This window comes from Carcharodon carcharias, chromosome 14 (genome assembly GCF_017639515.1).
Source record: "Carcharodon carcharias isolate sCarCar2 chromosome 14, sCarCar2.pri, whole genome shotgun sequence".
NCBI classification, from domain to species: Eukaryota; Metazoa; Chordata; class Chondrichthyes; order Lamniformes; family Lamnidae; genus Carcharodon; species Carcharodon carcharias.
Genome location: NC_054480.1, coordinates 127,606,960 through 127,632,275, shown reverse-complemented (window position 1 = coordinate 127,632,275; position 25,316 = coordinate 127,606,960). Strand labels below are relative to the sequence as shown.

Genomic DNA, 25,316 nt, shown 5'->3' with positions numbered 1-25,316 from the left:
AACTCAAAACTTCTTTTAGCAGGATTTTATACACCTGACCTAATGTCTCCTGTGGCTGTGTCAAATTTTGTCCGATAACACATCTGTGAAAGGCTTAGGAAGATTTTACTGCTTTAAAAATAAGCTGTTGACAAATAGTGTAAAAATTGCAGAGGCATCCAGCAACCAGACCCTCTTCTGAACAAGCACAGGCCGCACTGAGAAGCAAATAAAAAGGTCAGTGTAAAGAAAATGGATGTCAGAAGAGAACAGGCTCAGACTTGTTGGTAATGCCCTTCACAGGGGAATAGCCATCTATTCGAAAGCTAGGCTCACGCTCTAAGGAATGACCAATAAATGAGAGAAAAGGAGGGGGAGAAAATTCCATTCCCGGGACACATTCTGTTAGCAGACCCTCCAATCCCAAAGAAAAACAGCACATGAGCGTTTAAAGTTTGTTTATGAATTTATTTAAAAATTCCCTGATATATAGAAAAAAACCAAAAAAGTTAATCCAAACATAATAGAAAGCTAAAAACACAGCGACAGGCAGATTCTGTTTACAAAGATCCATATTTACAAACTGAGCTTTTCCCATTTTACAGTGATGTTTCATCACTGAAATGGGGAATCCTTTACATCTCAAAACATCTAGACATCTATAAACTATTCCAAAAAGTACAGTGATGCTAAAACACCATACATGTTAACAAACCTGCCATAACATTGATTCTTAAGGGAACATAATTACACAGAAACTGGTTCACCAGATACATGATGAGGGTACATATTAAAAATTGCCTCATTCAAAACACTTTGAATTGTCTGTACAAAAAGAGTTGCAGAAACAAAAATGAATATGATATCTAGTCAATGGTGATATACACATTTGAGAGCTGCATGTTCTTGCAAAGTTAATTTCTTTACTGTAGTAGTTACTGTATCAGTTTGCTCTGCATTGTTGTAAATATTAATCACCCAACATACATTAATGGGTGCTTGCAATTATTTGTCCAGTTTATTGTCGATTGTGATGAACATGTCCACGCTCTCCTTAGAAAATAGGAGGAGAAATATTTTCTCGATCTCCCCCATTTTTGTTTCACCCAGAGAATGGTGTGTTCCATGCTAAAAGCACACAGAGGCTCCATAGCTCTGTTTTCTTCCTTCATTGCCTGAAGACAGGGACACTTGTTGGGGTACAGTTTCTCAGATCTTAGGCATTGTCAGCACCTCACACATGTGGCTGCCTAGATGGCGACTGTCAGTCTGCAGATTTCACACACAGCCCAGTCCTGTCCTCAACAGATGGACACTGTCCAGGGGACAACATATCTGGAGTGCAAGCCCTGACTGGTATAATCATTCCATCTCTCTCCCCGGGCGCAGGCGCCATCGAGGCCGATTGATCTGCCGGGGTGTGTCGCTGAAAACTCAGTACAGAATGCGGGTCAAACCAGAGACATTCCTAGTCAATGGGGGTTGTGGGATAGTCCCAAACCAACCACCAGGAAAACTCTGCCCTGGCTTCTGGAGGAGGAGGAGGAAGAGGGGGAGGGGATGATAAAGAGAGAGAGAGAGACAGACAGTGTGGAAAGAGAGGGGGGGCACACTAATGAAAGAGAAAGAAAATGGAAGAAAAAGAAAAACTCACACCAAGGGTATGGGTTTCCTAGGTGCTGACTCACCAGGGGTAATAAAATTGCCCTCTGCTGTCTCATTTAAATTATATCGCTTGAGAGAGTTTGGACAGCAAGTGACAATTGGCTACTCAAGGAAGCATCACAGCTGAGCACAGCCCTGCTCCCACCCAAATCTGCACTGCCTTGCAGATGTTACTGGATAATAATTAGGAGATGGAAACTGTGGGTAATTTTTTCCACCCTCACCCCTTTCTTAAGCTACAAATCCTGAGACCAAATGGCTGCCGTCAGCACAGGCTGAACATGGGGTCTTCCTAATCTGTACAGTCAGCCACTCACTGCTGTAAGTACCTGAAGGAGCAGAGGGAAGCCATGTCTGGAGGAGTGAGCTATCAGCAAATGAACAGCGAAGAAAAAGGCAGGTTTTGATTTGGGCTAAGGGAGTGATGGAAGGGGTGAAACTTAAGACAGTACACAGTGGGGGAGCATTGACGCAAGTTTACTCGAGGGGTGGGGTGGGTGTCTCAAATACAACATTAATGCAACTGTTGTCGGACTCCCCCTTCTTAACCCCACCCCCTCATCACCCCAGTCCTAACTGCAGTCATACAGAAATAAACCTGCATGGCATCACACCCAGTCGGGTCAGAGTTACATAAATACCACAAAGGCATGGTGTACAAGGTGTTTATAAAAAGACAACAGAAAAATATCAGCAACTCGATTATATAAAAAGATGTCCTTTATCTAATCTATATATATTTATATAAAATATTTAAATTTTCACCATGGATATCTGTTTCTGCAGAATCGTACCCACCAGCTCATTCCTAACGTCTGACACCCATTAAGCTTAATATTTATTGCCTTCAGAGACAATGCATCAAGCACTCGAGGGCTAGGTTTGTTTAAAAATATCTTCAGCTAAACACCATTGTTCCTAAGGTTTATACCACACACAGGATTAGGACACAAGCCAACATCACACTTATTACATTCCCAACCCTCTATCCAGTTTTGACTTTGCTCTCCCTTTCTAGGTGTTGGCTCTTGTTTCTGCAGACACAAAGCAGCCAGTTAGCACCACTTCCCAGCTGTTGGTATTCACGGATGAGCCGGAATGGTCAACCGAACAGTACGATCGTGCGGGCTTTCACAGCTGAGCTCTCCCCCACTCTGTCTTCTCTTGACCCACCCATGCTCTGTCCAGAAGGAGGGTCAGTGGGTTACCGACAGGGGCAAGAGCTCTGGCTGGCCCAGGGATCGAGGCCAATCACAATGTGGTGTTGAGACGAGCTAACCCAGCCAAGAGGATGTGATCCGGAACCAGTTATCTGATGTACACCACAGGTCCAGGCATATCCTGGAATCACATGTGGACTCTCAGAGGTACACAGTTCAAATTATGCAGAATCTGATGTTAAACTAGACAAGTTACTGGTGTCCTAAAGCAGTAATTAATTTATGACATGTCAGTAACTCTTATAACTTTACTTATAAGTGATATTACTTGTGCTGCTTCCATATGTGTGGTATAAAAACATCTCATATATAAAACTTTTAAAGATTTAATCTTTACAACCTCCTTCCATTATTTTTGAGCGGGGAAGGGGTGAAAAGTGTTTAAATAAAAATGACCAATTTATTACAGTTAGAATATCCTCTGATCAAATATTGAAATGATATCAGCATACAAAACAGCCTCGAGTGAAACCGGCTTTAACAACTGATGCAGATCAGCATATCAGTAACCCTGTGGCACTAGGTATAATACAAACTCAAAATTCCTCTCCTCTGAGAGCATCTCCACACTGGCAGTGCTGTGAGTACTGGTTAAGTGTGCCAGCCAGCTGCTGCTGCCAGTGTGGGACTAATACCACACTTGCATCACCTGTGGGGAGATTTTACACGACACTGGGAGACTGATAAATCTCACTCCCTAGTGCTTTTAGGCCACTCACCAGCAGTTAGGTGTGCCTGGGTGCTGTTTTTTTTTCCAAATCAATTCCCTTCTTTTACTCAAGGTGCTGAATTGCATTGGCCATTCCAGAGGAGGCGGCAGCCCTCAGGCCATTGTCCAACCTCTGCCAAAGGAGGATTCTTCACATGGAAACCCAGGCAGTAAATGCTTATAGGTTAACTGATCATATTTTGGGAGGTGGCAGGTGAACAGATCACAGTCGGCCAATACTGCCTCAGTCAAGGTCCGCTCACACATTTCCTAGCAGATTAGGTGGACAGTGATCAGAAGCGAGGAACCATGATGGATCTTGCCCGCACACATGACGACCTAGGGATTAAGAGGTAGAATACAATCCTTCAATTTCCACCCCAGCTGAGATTATCTAACTCAGCACTAACTGTGACCTGGACCCTTGTGCTCTGTTTGGCTTGATACTAAATTAGGCATCGACTTTGACTACCGGGCATAGGGCAAAGCTCACAGGATAGGTTTATAAAAGGGATGAAATCATATTCTCCACCCCACCCCATCAAAGTGTTTTAAAAGAAATAGCAGCCTAATGGACTGCACAAGCACAGTGAGAGGATGTGGATCTGGGAACACTGATAAATCCAGGCCACCTGGTACAAGCATTCCCTCACACTCCCCCAGTCAGGACAGGGAGGCCATCAGGGGCGGGGCGAGGGGGGGGTGGAAGGGGTAAAAGTTTGCCAGGCCATGGCAATCTTTGTTCACCAGCCAACAAGAATGAGCAAGGGGAGAGGAAATTCAGGAAGATACATTAAAATGGACTTGGATTAAAAACAACTGGCCTTTCGCCTGTCGAGATTTGCCAACTAGGGCCAAAGGTGAAGAATGGCCACTGAGCAATGGAGTGTGCCGCACTCCTGGAATCTAAATGCCAGAGAAAGTCAGCACCTTCAGGTGAGGAGGGAAGCAGAAACCAAAAATAGTCCAGTCTTACATTGCTCTGCAGCACTCAATAAAATTATTGCCCAGATTTCTGTCAAGGTTGACTAAAGTCACCAGACACACGAACCAAGCTGATTATTGTCCAGTTGAACTGCAGGGTAGTTCAGCATGTTGTATACATCCTATGTATATATGTACATGTTATCTCTTGTTAATATGTCTTCAGGAGCCTTACACAGATGGAGAAAGTTGTTAAATTATAAATAACAAAGGGCAGAGGGTCGGGAGGAGGGGATTAGCCAGAATAACCTTACTAAATAAAATATACAATCATTTGATAAAAGAAACACAAGCTGTACAAAATATTGTTAGCGTTAACAACACAACCCTAATAATTTACATACACAGTCTTTAATGGTGGGGAATCCGAATGTGAGATTGCAGGTTAAGCTTACTGGGCAGTCAGAGAGTACAGGGGTTAAAGGAGACAGAGGAGTTTGATGCGAAGGCAGTTGAGAGTTATTTTTTCCAATTTTTAAAAAACATTTTTCTTTAAAATTCTGACTTACATTTGAAGAAACAAATGATCTTAAGGAGTTAGGAGTGGTAACAGTGGCTGCACCCGACATGGTGGTCAGCCCAGTCACTCAAGAGTTTGTTTATTCCATGCCAGTCATTGCTTTAAAAAGGGGGCAATTCCCAAATGGTGTCCTTGGTGAACAAAAGGACTGGGTTCTTTTTTTGCCATTTCTCTTATGTGCTTGGTGTGGACTTATTCAACTTCTAAGAACACTCATTCGCTGAAAACAGCTTAACTGACTCATTAGAAAATGCTTTAAATCTGTAACACCCACCTTTAAAAACTTATTCTCCTAGTGCTTGCTTCATACTGACACAAGGAAAGAAAAGCCTTGTTGGGCATGACTTCTTGTAAAGAGTAGCCCATCCATCACTTCACTGCTTCGGATTTAAAATGCAGCAGGCTGCCCAGTTGGTAGTCATTTTCTGGACCTGATCACTCTTGGTTGTTTCATAGGCCTATCAAAGTCGTTATTTACAATGAAGTCACACTAAAATGTCCTCCAGTCTAAGGAATAATCAACGCACCCTTCCCCAGGGGAAGTAATCTGCATTTTTTTAAAAAATGAAGTAATTTGACAAGTGTAATTTTCCACTGTATAAAACAGTATTTTTTTAAAAATGAAGCCGAGGTGCCACAAGCAGCATCAACAGTTATCTTCGCAGCTTCCAGCTTTACACAAGAGTCAAGATTGAATGTGGATTGGTTAGTCACCTTAATAGCTCTGTAATGGTGACAAGTAAAAGCAGGAAGTATTAGTTCCAAAACTAACTCAGTTAAACGTGGAGTGGATGCAGCAGGTAAATGAGCACACTGCAATGGGGGAAAGAGGGCAACAAGTGATGAACTGAATCAGTTTTGGGAAAGGGTTCATGTGCTTATTGTTTTGGGAAGCGCTGATCAAATTCACAGACGTGCAGCTGAGAAGTCACTGCAAGGGGGTGGGGGGGGCATGGATTTTGTGTTAAAATTTAGAACAACCCTTTAGATCAGACTTTAATTTAGCAGGGTTAAAGCTGAGTTATTTCAGTACTATGCATATTTGGGGGAAATTGCCTCCACTTATCTGCTTTCTTACCGATCTCCAATCAGTTCTCTCCCACTATCCAATACAGCACACCTTATTCAAATCAATCTGAAGGGAGACAAATCACTTAAAACACAAAAAGAGAACAGGCCAGTTAGTGCTTAAAAGAGATAGGTGATCCTGATGTGGTTAATCTCTCCATTCCTTTTCAGATCCTAACTGACCATGTCTCTATTTCCAGTTTTTACTTCAGATTTCTACCACCAAGCTTTTAAACAAAAACTCTCCGAGTTTAATGCAAATTCTTTTCTCATAACAAAGGCACAATGGCAATCAGGCCTTGCCTATTTCCTGAAGTCATGATACATGTTGGATGTAGAACGAATGCTTTGGAGTGCAAAAATAAACAAAACTTAAACCAAGAAAAGAAGAAGAATTTAACTCCTGTTTAACCTCTGCCCCAGTTTCTGCACAAACCCCTGGTCTTTCCAACCACCTCAGCCAGCACACAGAGGCAGTATGTGGCCTCTTCCAGCAGCCACTGTGACTCTTTCACAGCTCTGCCATTACAGCCATATGGAGCTCCCTCTCTTCCACCATCTCAGCTATTATATCAAGACAGGAGGATCCCACACCAAACAGAATCCATAGTGGACGAGCTAAATTCCACCTGTAGGATTCACCCCCATTTAATCAGTTAAGAAAGTCTTGGAATTCAATTTGCTTACTTTTTGTTTGTTGCTAATTTTCTTCCCAGTTCTCCTGATGGTAATGGCCATTGCAGGCATTCTGTTCTCCGGGTGAGTCACTCGCCAATACCTTCCCCAAATGGCCAATCTTCATGTGTGAGCATATGTTATAACAGATTGTGTGATCTTAGGGCAAATGGGCTGATGTAGTCTCACACACAAGCACTTCCTGATGAATTCCAATTCGAAGCAGGATCCCTGGCTGATTTGTGACCCTCCTCTCACCCAGGTGGATCATAGCTCACCAAGATCAGCACACAGGCAGGGGTCTCACAAAAAGGTTAACTCTAGGGCTAAGTACTGAGGTAACAGCATACAATTGATCCTAGAGGGGTTGAATCAAAGCCAAGTGTAAATTGGCACACACCTTCCAACTGGGGTCACTGGACAAGTATCAGGAGCTGATTTCCTCTTCTTGCTCCATCAGCAGTGGCACAGAAGCCAGTTCTAATGCACCAATGGTATTGAAATGGGAATCCTCGACAGCCTTCGGTCTCAGTGCTATACCCATTTAGCTATTTGGTTGCCTGGACAGGTGCCAACTTCTGTTTAAAAACTCTGCAGGTCTGTATTAAAACCATATTTTTGATAGAGGTGAATTACAAGTCTTTGCATTGAGTTTTTTCCATTATTACATGATACACTCCTCATTAAATGTCCACAGCTGCTGGCACAGTGCATTAGGGCACATTTTACTGACCGCACCTGGAGCGAATGAGGGGAGTGCGTTAAGGGGAGTGGAATGTGGGAAAAGGAACAGCTTTGTACGAATTTCCTCACTGCATGATTGAAGTGGCCAAGGCTCTCAGCCTTGAAGTTTATAAAATCAAACAACCTGAGAATTTAAGAATTTCTCTTTTAGACACTAGCACCAAAATAAAAGCAGAAATTACAGCATTGGGATGAATGATCTCCTTCTGTGCGGTATGATTCTATGATCTGTTTTTTGGGAGTGGTTTGAGTCATGAGGAAGGGAAGGAGGAGGAAGCGAGGCCTTACACTGAGCAGGAGAGACTGAGTGAGTATGACAGTGATCTATTTATTTGCTGCAACAGAGACTCCCGGTGAAATAGTCTCAAATAGCAGGTGAAGAGAAAAAATAAATTTGGTCAAACTGCAATCATTTGGGGGTTGTGGTCGATATTCACAGCATCTACTTTATAGATGGACACACTGTCAATGTGCAGGTGGGATCGCAAGATCCTGACGTCCACTTATACTGCTGGCTTAGCCATTTCATAAAAATTGCCACTGAACACCAACAACAGCACCAAGCTCCTGAACTTATCAATAGTACATATAAATGCATACAATTAACCCCTCCGACTTGACACCCTCCCCTTCCATTCATTCAGAGCCTAGCAGTTTCAAAGTTCCCCTTCCATTTCCACAGCGACTGCATCACTAAGGATGAGAACAGGGAAAACATCAACTCCAATCTCATATGAGGGCATGGGGTAGGAGAGGGGAGAACATGAGAACATGTTATTGGGGGGATGTGAAAGGAGAGGGCAAAGTCCCCTTGTTCATTTCTCCCAAAACAAAAATTTCATTGCTGAGAAACAGGCGAGTTGAGAATACAGAATTTAGCAAATTACAAACACATTTTGCACTGGGGAAGGGCAGAGGGTAATAATGATTCCCACAGGACAACTGACATAATTCAACCCAAACTGCTCCTTTGCATCAAAGTCCTTAGCAATCATAGAAGCTGGGATAGGCTGACCACCCAGAGGAAAGAAGGTTAAAGACTAGAAAGTACCCACAATGCTGCATGCAGACACATTCTCTCGCTCTGTCTACTGTTTGCCTGGCAATGACTGGGAAGCTGCTTTCAAAATCCTTTTTCATGCGTTGCCTGGTTTGAGACACGTCGGCTTCCACCGCTTTACACTTTCAGTTCTGTTCATAGAAGACTGGCGAGGCTAGTGGTGGGTCCATTCTGGGCTTGAAACTGTACAGGAAGAGGCCCATCTGTCCACTAGAAAACAAAATACATCATGTCTCACTGAAGGGGAGGTGTTCCACCAGCTATCTCTAATGTTGCTGTTGTTATCAATCCCTCAAAACGAGGATGACATCTACCAGTTATCACTAATATATTGATACTGCTACACAACGAGCCACCAATACTGAAGCCAGTGACAGGCCAGCCCCACCAGTACAATACCCCAGTATTTTACAGTGAAAGACCAGATCCCACCAGTACTGTACCCATGTTATACAGTGACATACCTGTCCCCACCAGTACTGTACCCGAGTGCTATACAGTGACAGACCTGTCCCCACCAGTACAGTATCCCAGTGTTATGCAGTGACAGATCTATCGCCACCAGTATTGCGCCTCAGTGTTATACAGTGACAGACCTGTCCCCACCAGTACCTTACCCCAGTGTTATACAGTGACAGGCCTGTCCCCACCAGTACCCTACCCCAGTGTTATGGTGACACACCAATCCCTAATAGTACTGTACCCCACTGTGAGACAGTGACACACCTATCCCCACCAATACTGTACCCGTGTTATACAGTGACAGACCTGCTCCACCAGTATTGTACCCCAGTGTAATACAGTGACAGACCTGTCCCCACCAGTACCATAACCCAGTGTTACACAGTGAAAGGCCTGCCCCACCAGTACTGCACCCCTGTATTATACAGGGACAGACCTGTCCCCACCAATTCTGTACCCCAGTATGATAGTGACAGACCTATCGCTGCCAGTCCTGTACCCCAGTGTTATACAGTGACAGACCTGTACCCAACAGTTCTGTACCCCAGTGTTACACAGTGAAAGACCTGTCCTCACTATATTACACCCCAGTGTTATACCTATAGCCATCATTTATTTATATTCATATATACTAAAATGGGAACTAACCAGGTGCGTGGGCCAGATTTTGCATGAAATTAGAGGCAGCAGGATTAAATGTTAGTAACTACATCTCACTCTAAGGCACTGGGTTAAGGTTCTATCTGTGTGCTGAATTAGCCAACAGCACCAGAAGAAGCACAGACTAGACCCACGAATGTGCTTATCTTCTTGGGTGTGTGTTAAACACTCCCATGGGACTGTTCAAAGAGATTGTGCTGGGGAAGGTAGCATCTACACACTGATTAAATTGTGTTCGGGATGACTGTACTTACATTGATCAGGTTGTGTTCAGGAAGGCTGCAGGCCTCTATGTGGTCATTGAGAAGCTGTTGAGAAAAATTCTGGTGCATTTGAGCTGCCTCGTGAGCCTCTATGGTATTCCCACACGCTTTGTTCAGATCTAAGAGGAGGGAAACAGGATTTACAAAAAGCATAGCCACACAACAGTGCTGCTTAGACAAAAGGAGCCACTGTGGAACATATAATAGGTTTTAAATTAAGGAAATGAAGTAACTTATGGCATCTTTCTCACAACATCCAACAGCACTTTACAGGGATTTTCACATAGGATTACATGAATATATGGCACAGAAACAGGCCATTTGGCCCAATCAGTCCTTACCAGTGATCGTGCTCCACTCAAGTCTCCTCCTATCTTTCCTCATCTAAATCTATCAATCGTAACCATCTATTCCCTTGTCCTGCATATGTTTTTTTAGTTTCACCTTAAGTGAGTTTATACTATTCACTTCAACCAAACCCTGTCATAGCGAGTTCCACATCCTCACTATTCTTTTGGTAACGCATTTTTTTCTGAATTTGCTTTTTGATTTCTTGGTGCCGATCTTCAGGAGGCCCTGAGTAAGCAGCAGAAGAGAAGTTACATAAGGTATTTTTAATAATTGGAGATGTTCAAAATGTTAACTAAATGGAGCAGAGTGGCCAGAGTGGACTGGGAGCAGCTACTTTTAGGTAAATCGGCATCAGAGCAGTGGTACGCATTCAAGAAGGAAATAATAAAGAGAGTACAGGGCCAACATATTCCAGTAAAGACAAAGGGTGGGACCAACAAATCCAGGGAACTCTGGATGTCGAGGGATATACAGGTTTGGAAAAAGAGAAAAAGGGAGGCTTATGGCAGACACTGAGGGCTCAAAACAGTGGACGCCCGAGAGGAGCATAGAATGTGAAGGGGGGGGGGAGAAACTTAAAAAAGAAATTAGGAGAGCAAAAAGAGGGCATGAGAAAACATTGGCAGGCAAAATAAAGAAAAATCCAAAGTTATTTTACAAGTGCATTAAGAGTAAGAGAATAAGTAGGGAAAGATTATGGCCCATTAAGGACCATAGTGGTAATTTGTGTGTGGAGCCGGAAGACGTAGGTAGGGTTCTAAATGAACACTTTGTGTCGGTGTTCACAAGTGAGAGGGACGACGTGGGTATGGAAATCAGGCAGAAGGGCTGTGATATAATTAAATAAATTAGCATAGAAAGGGAGGGCGTTCTAAGTAGCCTGGCAGGCTTAAAAGTAGATAAATCTCCAGGCTCGGATGAAATATGTCCCAGGCTGCTCAGTGAGGCAAGGGAGGAGATAGCAGGGGTGCTGGCAATAATTTTCAATACCTCTCTGACCATAGGAGAGGTGCCGGAGGACTGGAGGATAGCCAATGTGGTACCATTATTCAGGAAGGGAGGAAAGGAGTCAGTCAGTCTAACCTCAGTGGTGGGGAAATTATTGGAAGCAATTCTGAGGGGCAGAATTAATCTACACTTGGAGAGGCAGGGATTAATCGAGGACAGTCAGCATGGTTTTGTTAAGGGGAGGTCATGTCTGACCAATTTGATTGAATTTTTCGAAGAGGTGACCAGGTGTGTATATGAGGGCAATGCATTTAAAGTAGTCTACTTGGACTTCAGCAGGGCCTTTGATAAGGTCCTGCATAGGAGACTGATAATGAAGATAAGAGCCCATAGGATCCAAGGCAATTTGGCAAATTGGGTCCAGAATTGGCTGAGTGGCAGGAAGCAGAGGGTGATGGTTGAGGGGTGCTTTTGTGACTGGATGCCTGTGACCAGTGGGGTTCCATACGGATCGGTGTTGGGCCCCTTGCTGTTTGTGGTATATAACAATATAAATAATTCAGACTTGAATGTAGGAGGGTTGATCAGTAAGTTTGTGGATGACACGAAAATTGGTGGGGTGGTAAATAGTGAGGAGGATAGCCTTAGATTACAGGAGGATATAGATGGGCTGGTCAGATGGGCTGATCAGTGGCAAATGGAATTTAATTCGGATAAGTGTGAGGTGATGCACTTGGGCAGGACAAACAAGGCATGGGGATACATGATGAATGGTAGGACCCTGGTAAGTACCAAGGATCAGAGGGACCTTGGTGTACATGTCCACCGGTTCCTTAAGGTAGCTGGACAGATAGATAATAGCAAAATACTGCAGATGCTGGAAATCTGAAACAAAAACAAAAATAGCTGGAAAAACTCAGCAGGTCTGACAGCATCTGTGGAGAGGAGTACAGTTAACGTTTCGAGTCTGTATGATGAAGAGTCATATGGACTCGAACTGTTAACTGTATTCCTCTCCGCCGATGCTGTCAGATCTGTTGAGTTTTTCCAGCTATTTTTGTTTTTGGGACAGGTAGATAAGGTGGTTAAGAAGGCATATGTGATACTTGCCTTTATTAGTAGAGGCATAGAATATTAAAGCAGGGAGGTTATGCTGGAACTGTATATAACACTGCTTAGGCCACAGCTAGAGTATTGCGTGCAGTTCTGGAATCTGCATTATAGGAAGGATGTGATTGCACTGGAGAGAGTGCAGAGGAGATTTACCAGGATGTTGTCTTGGCTGGAGAGTTTTAGTTATGAGGAGAGATTGGATAGACTGGGGTTATTTTCCCTGGAGCAAAGGAGATTGAGGGGGGACATGATTGAGGTGTATAAAATTTTGAGGGGCATAGATAGGGCAGACAGGAAGGAACTTTTCCCCTTGGTGGAGGGATCAATAGCCAGGGGGCATAGATTTAAGGTACGGAGCAGGAAGTTTAGAGGGGATGTGAGGAAGAAACTTTTCACCCAGAGGGCGGTGGGAATCTGGAACTCACTGCCTGAAAGGATGGTAGAGGCAGAAGCTCTCATAACATTTAAGAAGTATTTGGATGTGCACTTGCGATGCCATGGCATACAAGGCTATGGGCCTAGTGCTGGAAAATGGGATTAGAATAGTTAGGTACTTGTTTGACTGGTACAGACTCGATGGGCTGAAGGGCCTTTTTCTGTGCTGTAGATTTCTATGACTCTATGAGAGCAGCCAAGGAGAAACTGTTTCCACTGGCAGGCAGGTCGCTAACCAGAGGACACAGATTGAAGATTATCTTCAAAAGAATCAGAGGGGTGATGATGACTTTTTTTTTTAAACACAGCAAGTTATGATGATCTGAAAGGGTGATGGAAGCAGATTCAATAGGAACTTATAAAAGGGAATTGGATGAATGCCTGAAAAGAAAAAGAATTGCAGGGCAATGAAGAAAGAGCAGGTGGAGGGTGATAACGCTTTCAAACAGCTTGAACAGGTATGATGGATTGAATGGCCATCCTCTGTGCTCTCAGTTGTATGTATTCAGTAACAGGGCCTTGGGTTAAAATTTCATCCAGGATAGTAACTTGAAAACTACAATATTCACTGGCATGTCAGCCTAGGATATGACCTGACCTCAAGTTTTGGAATGGGGCTGGGCTTGAACACACAACCTTTGGACTCAGAGGCAAGAGTGTTATCAACCAAGCTGAGCTGACACTCCAAGTTCTTTTACCATAGGCATGGTCAAAGAGTTAGATTTTGAAACCAGGGAATGAAGTGGCAGGTGGATGGGTTTAGAGAGATCCAAACTTCTGCTGCTTGGGCCCCAAGCTCTTGAATTACCTCCCTAAAGCTCTTGTTATCTCTCCCCCGATAACATGTTCCTTAAAACATACCTCCTTTACCAAACTTATGGTCCCTACCTTAATATCTCTTAATTCAGTTTTAAATTACACTCCTGCCAAATGCTTTGAGGTGTCTATGATGTTAAAGTTGCTGTACTTTACTTTTGCAAATTGTTGCTGTTGAACGATGTCCAAAGTCTGTGTGCCCATATGGTGGGTAGACACTAAAGTGTCTGGAGTTTTACTTGAACCCAAGACTTTCTGACTTAGAGGCAAGAGTGCTACCTATTGAGCCACAGCTGACATTAAGCTCCCTCTGCAGGCGTAGGATATTAAGGCACTACCCATTGCTGTAGAGCTTAGTAGAATATTAAGGCATGACCTGTTGGGTCAGCTATTGGGTCAGCTAACTGAGATGAATGCAACACTTCAAGACACACTACAATGAAAATGTGCCACCTAGTGGACCAAACAGGAATTGACCCTTCTTGAGGCAACAGTGATGACTGAATAAGCATCACAAATCATTAAAAGATTTGCATTTATATAGCACCTTTAATGACTTTAAGGCATCACAAAGCATGTTGCAGCCAATGGAGTGCTTTTTGAAGTGTTATTCAATGCTGTAACGTAGGAAACATGGAAGCTACTTTGTGTACAGAAAGGCCCCTCAAACAGCATTGTGGTAATGACAAGATAATCTGTTTTTAGTGATGGTAGCTGAAGGACAAATATTATTAAGACACCAGAATTCCCTGTTCTCCTTGGAAATAGTGTGCCTGGGAGGGAACAGGAGGCTTCTCGTTAATGTCTCATACAAAAGACAGCACCTCTGACAGTGCAGCATACTCTTAGTACTGGAATGTCATCCTGCATTATGAACTAAAGTGTCTGGAGTTTTACTTGAACCCAAGACTTTCTGACGCAGAGGAAAGAGTGCTACCTACTGAGCCATGGCTGACATTAATCTCCCCCTGCAGGCGTAGGATATTAAGGCACTACCCATTGCAGTAGAGCTTAGTAGAATATTAAGGTATGATCTGTTGCAGTAGAACTGAGCTTCATGCAGCAGATTGCAAGTTTGATGGCCAATGTGCTCAGTTCATTGACCTCAGGTGAGGGATGCAGTGTGTGCTATAACTGGCCTAGCACATCAAGGCTGGGTAAAGTGAAGAGCAGGGTTCCAGCACCTACTCATTATTTGGTGCCATGAATTGCATAATGGTGCTTTCCCTTCTGGCCAGTGTCTACCTTTTGATTTTAACAGATAGCTCACCAGCTACCAATTTCCAACAACATTCAGCAATTCTCTCCAATAAAGGGCCTTGGAGATAATATGACCCTTGCTTCAAAGACGAGTATAACATCTTATACAATATCCGAACCATACACCTGCATCTTTGTTCCACCTCAGCTAGTTTTGAAACACTTCACATTGTTATGTACTGGTCTAACTTTGAATACATTTAACACCCAACAACACAATGCAGCAACCAACATGTTTTATAATTCCTGACAAGAGGTCATCAACCTGAAATATTAACTCTGTTTTTCTCTCCATAGACGTGGCAAGACCTACTGAATATTTTCAGCATTTTCTGCTTTTATTTCTGATATTCAGCATCAACAATTTTGCTTTTTATTTTAATTGCTCCGCCATTGATTGCCGTGCCATCAACTATCTAGACCCAAAGCTCTGAAATTCCCTCCCTAAACTTTTGTTTCCTACTTTAAGACTCCCCTTAACATCTCTAAGCTTTTTGTCATCTGCTGCATTATCACCTTATGCAGCCCAGTGTCATGGATAGAGGACACAGACACTGGCCATTCAGTCCAACCAGCCCATGCTGGTGTTTATGCTTCACTTACGCCTCTTCCCATCTTTTTTCACCTAAATCTATCATCAGAACCCTTATTCCCATTTCCCTCATATGTTTGTCTAGCCGTCCCTTAAGTGTAACTATACGATTCACTTCAATCACTGCCTGTGGTAGCAAGTTCCACATTCTCACTACTCTTTTGGTAAATAATTTTTTCCTAAATTCCCTATTAGATTTCTTGGTGACAATCTTATACTGATCGCCTCTAGTCATGCTCTTCCCCACAAGGGGAAATGTTCTCCCTGTACCCACTCTATCAAGACCTTTCATTATTTTAAAGGCTTCAATTGGTCACCGCTCAGCCTTCTTTTTAAGAGAAAGGAGACCTCTCCTGATATATTTACCCACACATTTGCTATATCATCCTGGTGATAGGGGGTCATGGGTTTAGGAGGAGGCGATGGTGTAGTGGTATTGTCTCTGGACTAGTAATCCAGAGACCGAGGGTAATGCTCTGGGGATCAGGGTTCAAATTCCACCATGGCAGATGGTGAAATTTGAATTCAACAAATAGAAAATCTGGAATTAAAAGTCTAATGACCATGACACCATTGTAAAAACCCACCTGGTTCACTAATGTTCTTTAGGGAAGGAAATCGGCTTTATCTGGTCTGGCCTACATGTGAATCCAGACTCACAGCAATGTGGTTGACTCTTAAATGCCCTCTGAAATGGTCTAGAAAGCCACTCAGTTCTCAAGGGATAGGGATGGGAAATAAATGCTGGCTTAGCCAGTGACATTGACTTCTCTGCATCCTCTCCAGTGCTTATACAAACATGGTCTAACTAAGACACATATAGATTTAGTATAATTTCCCTACTTTTCAACTATATCCCTCAAAGTAAAACCCAGTAACTGGTTTGTTTTTATGGCCTTGCTAACCTGTGGCACAACTTTTAGTAATTGGCATATTTGTACTGAGATCCCTTTGTTCCTCTGCTCCACCTAGGCTTGTACTTTCCAAGCAATGTAACCTCCCCATTCTTCCAAAATGTCCTAACCATATTTATCTATTCAGCTTTATAACACTCCTGTTAAGTGCCTCCAGATATTTCACGTTAAAGGTGTTTATAATTCCTAATAGTTTTGAATCACTGCAAGGGTCAACACTTGCACATCATCGCTATGAAGCAGTGGGTGGCACTGCTGTGAACTGTAGTTGATTACTGACACTAGGAGGCAGGCAGGAGTACTGCAGCAGATTGTAAAGTACATATTAAAAACTTGCAGGAGACTGGTCTTCAGGGAATGAGAAAACAAAAAAAAAATGGCCATTATTTCCCCCCCCCCTTTTCCTCTATTGAAGAACTAACTTTTTTTTGGGGGGGGGTACAATTCTATAGGCTAATTTCAGTAGCACACCTGTGAACATGCAGTGAGAATAAGCAGGCTATTTGATTGTGGGGGCATCACAGCCAAGCACCCTGACGTCCACACACAGGCAGACACACATATTCTATATTGCAGCCTTCCCCCTAGGTTATTCGGGTTTTGTATGGAATAAATCTCTTTAGAGAGAAAAAAAAAAACTCTTTACAAAGTGATGTGTTTTGTAGGCAATATGCTCCCAGGCCATCATAAACATCACTCTGTTACTCCGTGTCAATTCCTCAGAGGTGCATAAACTGAATAACAATCCTTTTGACCCTGATCACAGACGGAAAAGGCCATGGTCTCTGCCAGCAATGTACTGAAAACCAAATGAAGACTAAAGCTAGCGTGCAATTCAGTTTCTGGAAAATTCCCTGGCTGGATGCGGAACCAGCATCGCAAACAATGACATGAGATTGTACAGCTAGCGCTGCAGCAACGTCATGTGGCACTCCACAGCCAATACACCTTGGCAGTCCAATATACATGGTAATCACATGGTTAGTGCAGGCGATTCAGAAGGATGTTCTCCCCTCCGCCAGAGTGATCTGACCAGACAAGCAGAGTTAGTGGATGAATTATCTCGGATTCCCCCCTGAAGTGCTACAAGCCTGCTCTTTTTGGCTATCCAGTGAGCCCAGACAAGTGGGCATCAGGCAAGGCAAGGTCTGTCCTGATTGTGATGTCCTGCTTAGGCGAATAGCTTCAGCTTCCACATGAAGAATGGCTTCTTAGACATGGTACAGGGGAGTACCAAATGTTGTGGAACTTAACTTCAGCCAAGAATAAATGTCATCAGGGGATGGCGTGCGGCAAGGGAGATGAATACAACAACAACATGGGACCTCTGTTCCCATGAAGGATGTCTCTACTGTCTAATTTTAATACTCTATAATGCAGCACACATAGCAATCAAGGAAAACACCAAAGGAGGAGACAAAATACCAGGAAGGGAAATAACATCCGATAAGAATTCATCCACCAACTCCGACATTGTTGTAATACATTTATTCATCTGACCTGCTGACTGTACATCGTATCCTACCAGTCCACCCAATGCCACATGCGGTCCTCTATCCAAGATACAACACCACCCCTTAGCTGATCTTTCCTACCACTTACCCCGTAGCAATGCTGAAGACCACAGCTGGACTGACATGTCTGGGATCTTGCTGGCCAGCTGCATGGCTGGTACCACCATGTTATTACTCTCCTGCAAAATGAAACAGAAGAAACTAAGTTTGTAAAACTCAATGATCCATTTTAACATTGTTAGTTTGACAAACCTGTCGCTGCTGTAATCTAATAGATTATGTCATAACCAGGCTTTGAAATCTCTGTCCCAGCAGAATGTTGTTGGCTGTTCCTCAATTCGAGGAAGATGTCTACACAGAGTCTCGTGTTTCTGCCGTGGATCCTCATGTGACTGAACTTTGGCCACAGGATGTTGGCCATTTGGGAGTAGAGAAAACAGGACCTGGCAAGGATGACAGTTTCAGTCACCTGGACACAGCATCCAGTCCATTTTGTAGGGGTTTTGTCTGAATGATTGTAGAGCTAGCTTTAAGAAGGACACTAGCATTTGCTCTGAAGGAGAGTCGAAACATTATCTGTCTTTTTTTCCCACAGATGCTGATAGACCTGCTGAGTTTTTCCAGCAATTTCTGTTTTTGTTTCAGATTTCTAACATTTGCAGTATTTTGCTTTTATACTAGTATTTGTTCAATGGCCCTCCTATTAAATCCAAAGGATGTGGTTGAGGCTTTGCTGATGGAGTTTCTCGAATGCTCTCACATGTCACTGATACACTGCCCAGGTCTCACTACAGTACAAGAAGTATGGTGACGACAACTACACTGTATATTAGTACTACAATGTTCTTGCACATGAGCAAGGGAGAGACCTCACCCTGAGTGAGACACAGCCAGAGTGAGTGTGGGTATTGGCAATTTGGTGCACAGTGGGAATTCGGTGCAGAGGGGAAGAGGTGCTCTTTGCATTTTTTCTTTGCTATCCAACTTCTTAATCTTCAGAGCATGGTCTTGCCCTGCTGCAGCAGTAGAGGCTACAAGGGAGAGGAATGACTGGTAAGTAGTGGGTAAGGTCTGGTAAGTATTTACTGCTTTTATTGCTTATAGTTTAAGGTCTTTTTGTGGTTTATAGTTTGTATATTCTATAGTAACAAGGATCAGGAAAGGAGGGCCCTAGAGTAATTGATTTAAAAGGTTTAAAGGGATAAGTCATGGCAGGAGAGCTCAAAGTCATGGTGTGCTCCTCGTGCTCCATGTGGGATGCTGGGGACATTTCCAGTGCCCAGGACCAGCTTGTGTGCAGGAAGTGCGTCCAGCTGCAGCTCCTGGAAACTTGGGTTTCAGAGCTGGAACGGCGACTGGGGACATCGTGCAGCATCCGTGAGTCTGAAGGCATCGTGGATAGCATGTTTAGAGAGGTGGGCACACCGCAGCTGAAGGGACTTGAGGAAGGAAGGGAATGGGTGACCACTAGGCAGTCCAAGAGAAACAGGCAGGTAGTTCAGGAGTCCCCCAGGGTCCCGCTCGCAAATTGGTATTCCATTTTGGAGGCTGATGAGGGCGCTGGTTCCTCCAGGGAGTGTAGACAGAGCCAAGCTTCTGGCACCACAAGCAGCCTGTCTGTACAGGAGGGGAGGAAGAGAGGAAGAACAACAGTAATAGGGGATTCTATAGTCAGGGGAACAGATAGGCATACTGTGGCCATCAATGTCACTCCAGGATGAAGTGTTGCCTCCCTGGTGCCAGGGTCCTACAGAGGGAGGATGATAAGGCAGAGGTTTGGTACATGTTGGTACCAATGACATAGGTAAAAAAAGGGATGAGGTCTTGCATCAAGAATTCAAGGAGTTTGGCAGTAAAAAGCAAGACCTCTCGGGTTGTAATCTTTGGATTACTCCCAGTGCCACGTGCTAGCGAGCTGAGAAATAGGAGAATAGCGCAGATGAATACGTGGCTTAAGAGTTGGTGCAGGAGGGAGGGTTTTAGATTCCTGGATCACTGGGACTGTGTCTGGGGAAGGTGGGACCTGTACAAGTGGAACAGTGTACATCTGAATGAGAGTGGGACTAACATCCTTGCGGACGGGTTTGCTAGTGCAGTTGGGAGGAGTTTAAACAACTTTGGCGGGGGAGGGGACACAATGTTAGCAGAATAGGGACACATCATAATACAGTAAAACAATCAAGTCAGAGGGAGTACAGCTGCATTAAGTTTCAAGGGAGTAAGGCAAGGCTGGATGGCCTCTACTTTAATGCCAGGAGTATTACAGGTAAAACGGATGAATTAAGGGTAAGGATTGACACGTGGAATTGTGATACGGTAGGAATCACTGAGACGTGGTTGAGGGAGGGGCAGGATTGGCAGCTCAACATTCCGGAAGATAGAATCTTCAGGTGAGACAAGGGAGGGGGTAAAAGAGGAGGAGGCATTGCATTGTTAATTAAGGAATCAGTTACTGCAGTAAGGAGAGATGATATCTTGGAGGGGGCATCGAATGAAGCTTTGTGGGTAGTGCTTTGGAATAAAAAAGGGGCAGCCACATTGTTAGGTGTGCATTACAGACCCCCAGATAGTCAGCGGGAAATTGAGGAGCAAATATGTGCATAATTTGCGGAGGTGTGTAAAAACAATAACAATAGGGTAATTATATTAGGTGATTTCAACTTTCCAACATTAATTGGGATAGACATAGTGTTAAGGGCTTGGATGGAGTGGATCTCTTGATACGTGTACAGGAGAACATTTTAGGTCAATATGTAGAGGATCCAAAAAGGGATGGCGCAGTGCTGGACCTAATTCTGGGGAATGAAGCCGGACAGGTGGCTGAGGTGGTGGTGGGGGAGCATTTTAGTGATAGCGACCACAACATGGCACAATTTAAGCTTGTTATGGACAAAGAAATAGACAAGTTGCAAAAAAACGTTTTAGATTGGGGGACAATGGATTTTAGTAAAATAAGGTAGACGGGGAACAGCTACTTGTGGGTAAATTGACAGAGGAGCAGTGGAGAGGCATTCAAAAAGGAAATGGGGAGGGTACGGGCTCAACATGTTCCCTCTAGGGTGGTAGGAAGGAGTAATAAACCCAGAGAATCATGGACGACCAGAGATATTCAGGACACGATGAGAAGGAAAAGAGAGGTTGTTAGCAGATACAAGGAAAGCAAATCAGCAGAGGCATTAGTGGAGTGTAGAAAGTGCAGGGTAGAGCTTAAGAAAGCAATTAGGAAAGCAAAGAGGGGATATGAGAAAGCTCTGGCTGGTAAAAGTAGGGAAAATCCCAAGATATTCTATAAGTATATCAATGGGAATACCAGGGAAAGAGTAGGGCCCATTAGGCACCAAGGGGGCAATCTATGGGTGGAGCCAGAGGACATCAGTAGAGCGTTGAACGAATACTTCACATCTGACTTCGCCCAAAAGAATGAGGATGAAGGTATCGGACTCGGGGAGAGAGACTGCGAGGTTCTTGAGCAAATTGATATAGGGAGTGACAAGGTATTGGAGGTGTTGGCAGGGTTAAAAGTGGACAAATCTCCAGGTCCAGATGATTTGTGTCCCAGACTGCTGAGCGAGGCAAGGGAGGAGATTGTGGGGCTCTGACCCAAATTTTTAATTCCTCTTTGGCCACTGGGGAGGTGCCAGAGTACTGGAGAACAGTTAATGTGGTTCCGCTATTTAAGAAGGGTTGTAGAGATAAGCCAGGGAACTACAGGCCAGTGAGTCTCACGTCAGTGATAGGGAAACTATTGGAAAAAATTCTGAAGGAGAGAATCTATCTTCACTTGGAGAGGCAAAGTTTAATCAGGTATAGTCAGCATGGCTTTGTCAGAGGGAGGTCACGCCTAACAAATTTGACTGAATTTTTTGAGGAGGTAACCAGGTGTGTAGATGAGGGTAGTGTAGTTGATGTAGTTTATATGGATTTCAGCAGAGCCTTTGACAAGGTCCCACATGGGAGACTTATAAAGAAGGCAAATGCACATTTGATAAAGTAGATTCAAAATTGGCTTGGTTGTAGGAGACAGAGGGTGATGACAGAAATGTGCTTTAGTGACTGGAAGCCAGTGTCCAGTGGCGTACCACAGGGATCTGTGCTGGGTCCCCTATTATTTGTCATTTATATAAATGACACAGATAACTATGTGGGGGGTAGGATTAGTAAATTTGGGGATAACACAAAGATTGCCGGGTGGTTAACAGTGAGGTTGAGTTGTCTTGGGCTACAGGAAGATATAGACGGGATGGTCAAATGGGCAGATAAGTGGCAGATGGAATTTAACCCTGAAAAGTGTGAGGTGATACACTTTGGAAGGAGTAATTTGACAAGGAAGTATTCAATGAACGGCATGACACTAGGAAGTTCTGAGGAACAAAGGGACCTTGACTGTGTGTCCATAGATCTCTGAAGGCGGAATGGGGTGGTGAAAAAGGCATATGGAATACTTGCCTTTATCAATCAGGGCATGGATTACAAAAGTAGGGAGGTCATGTTGAAGTTGTATAGAACCTTGGTGAGGCCACAGCTGGAGTACTGTGTGCAGTTCTGGTCGCCACATTATAGGAAGGATGTGATTGCACTGGAGGGGGTGTAAGAGATTCAGCAGGATGTTGCCTGGGATGAAACATTTAAGTTATGAAGAGAGGTTGGATAGACTTGGGTTGTTTTTGTTGGAGCAGAGAAAACTGAGGGGCGACCTGATCGAGGTGTACAAGATTATCAGAGGCATGGACAGGGTGGATAGGGAGCAGCTGTTCCCCTTAGTTGAAGGGTCAGTCACGAGGGGACATAAGTTCAAGGTGAGGGGCAGGGGGTTTAGGGAGTATGTGAGGGAAAACTTTTTTATCCAGAGGGTGGTGACGGTCTGGGATGCACTGGCTAGGAGGGTGGTGGAGGCAGGTTGCCTCACATCCTTTAAAAAGTACCTGGATGAGCACTTGGCACATCATAGCATTCAAGGCTATGGGCCAAGTAAGTGCTGGTAAATGGGATTAGGTAAGTAGGTCAGGTGTTTCTTATGTGTCAGTGCAGACTCGATGGGCCGAAGGTCCTCTTCTGCACCTGCGACTGTGTGAGACTTTTGTTAATTTACAGAAGTCATTTTTGTCAAAAATTCGTTACCATGGTTTGTAGAAGGCTCCACTGACCTGTATCCCAGTAGAACACAGACATATGCTACATTATGGAGCTTTTTTGAAGAATAGAAAAAAACTTGTATTTCTAAAGCACCTTTCACAACTTCAGGATATCCCAAAGCCTTTTAAAGCCAATCAAATACTCTTGGAGTTTACCAGTTATTTTAATGTGGGAAGTACGGCAACCAATGCGTGCACAGCAAAGGACTCACAAACAGCAATGAGATAATGACTAAATAATCAGTTTTTATGATGTTGATTGAACAATAAATATTTCCCAGGACACCACGGAACATTCGCCTGCTCTTCTCTGAAATAGTGCCATAGGATCAACTTCAGCTTGAAGGGGTTGATGGGGTCCTGGTGTAATGTCTCACCTGAAAGCCTCAGTACTGTACTGAGTGTCAGCCAGGATCACGTGCCCAAGTCTCTAAAGTGGGACTTGAATCCATGACCTTCCAATACAGATGCAAGGGAATGCCACCCATTGAGCCACGGCTGACAAGTTATTGTGGGAGGGGGAGGTGGTAGCTTGGCAGCAGGAACGGACAGAGCTAGAAGATGGGTGAGAAACTTTGTGCAATGAAGGGCAAGGGCTGCACTGTCCTGGGGCGAGTTTGACAATAAACAGCATCCACTGAATCTGTATCTGTATGTATAAAGACAGAATTTACCAGGATTTAGGTTCAGACAATAAATTCATGACACGGCTTGGCGCAGAGCCGTACATAGCAGGAAAGTCTCCTGCTTGGGCAGAATATGTTGATCTAAGCTGGTGTAACGTGAGAATGAAGAAATACTACAGCTCCCTCACCAACTTCAATATCAAATAAATACACAAATTTTGCAACACATCCGCTCAAACCACATGACATTTCTCGATAGGAGGACTCAACTCACTCTGTGGTTTCCTAGAGCATAGAATATGTGACCCAGTAACACCAAGGAACAGGCTGTTAATCGATTCAAGTCTTCTGCATTTGACATTTTCAGAGTCTCTCGTAGAAATCGCCTAAAAAGCAAAGAACACACATTCAGTCATCATTTGGAGAAGTGGTCTATGTGGCAAAAACTGCAGGTAACAGATGTGCCTTCCCACAGACCAAGTCTTTTGCTGGCACCATTCTGTGTCCAAGACCATCTCTCTGTTCTTCCTACTCTAAGCCAGTTTCAGGAATGTAAGAACTAGAAGATGGCCATTTGGTCCCTTGAGCCTGTCCTGCATTCAATAAGATGAAGGCTGATAGAGAATTCCAAAGATTCACAACCCCAAGTGAAGAAATTTCTCATCTCAGTCTGAAACAATCCTCAGACTATTACCCTTAAGTCTGTAGTCTCCAACCACGGGAAACAGCCTGGAAGTCCTCTAAACATTTTATAAGAATTTCCCTCCTCTTTCCCCTAATCCTGCATTCATACTCCTCAGCCCATTCATTAATGGTCTGCATAAGATGTGGGCATCTGGAACTTTATAATGGAAAACTGTTATAAGTAGGCAGCAAGTTGTGTTCCAGGCAGTGACAGGGAACTTGGGATCTTTTGACAGTTTTTATGCTGCAATGATGTTATGATCCCTGTAGAAAATGATACCTTTTAAAAGAGAAATTTGAACTTCCAGTTAATACTGAACGGATAACAAGATATCATATTTTAAGATGTTTACAAACAGACTAAAAGCACAATTGACTAAACACTATTTTTGTAGGCAACTTCAGCTTAAAACTAATGACAGAATTTTTAACACAACCTAAAAAATACACTATGAAATAAACGTCACACAGTCCTTTATGCATTCAACTCTCCCAGAACCAGTTCAAAATGATTCTTAGCTTCCAAGGGTTTACTTTCGAACTTTTCCTTTCCCAGCCCTGAAATTTTTAACTCCAGAACTGTCTTTCATGGTACAAGTTTTCCCGGAGGCTTTTCCCTTTCATTAAAGGTAAGAAAATCTTCCAGCCATGTTTTAACTTCTCATGAATTTGGTCTTTCCAATCCGAGCACAAGCTCCCATCTGTATTTCTGCGCAGTGAACCACAGAAATTTACAACCTCTGGCTGCTCTCTCTCTCTCTCCTAGACCCTGGCAGGCTTGCCTGTGAGTTTCAGGGATATCTTAGAGAACATTTTACTCTCAAAGTCCATCCCCATGACAACGTGAATTACATGGGGCTTGCATCCAGGCAACTGATTAGTTATTCTTGAGACCCCAACTCTCTTTTATCTTGGAAGTAAA

At 43.7% G+C, this 25,316-nt stretch overlaps 1 protein-coding gene across 1 annotated transcript in view; it reads right to left on the bottom strand.

The window, feature by feature from the left end:
• Window positions 1-432: 432 nt before the first annotated feature.
• Window positions 433-25,316, bottom strand: part of mau2 (MAU2 sister chromatid cohesion factor) — a 62,431-nt gene continuing 37,547 nt past the window's right edge. The window contains exons 16-19 of the mRNA XM_041204217.1: window positions 23,985-24,096; window positions 18,041-18,131; window positions 10,001-10,128; window positions 433-8,834 (exon numbers count right to left, since the gene is read on the bottom strand). Coding sequence (XP_041060151.1) covers window positions 8,760-8,834; window positions 10,001-10,128; window positions 18,041-18,131; window positions 23,985-24,096 — 406 coding nt within the window. The 3' untranslated portion in view covers window positions 433-8,759. The remainder of the gene's footprint in view (window positions 8,835-10,000; window positions 10,129-18,040; window positions 18,132-23,984; window positions 24,097-25,316) is intronic.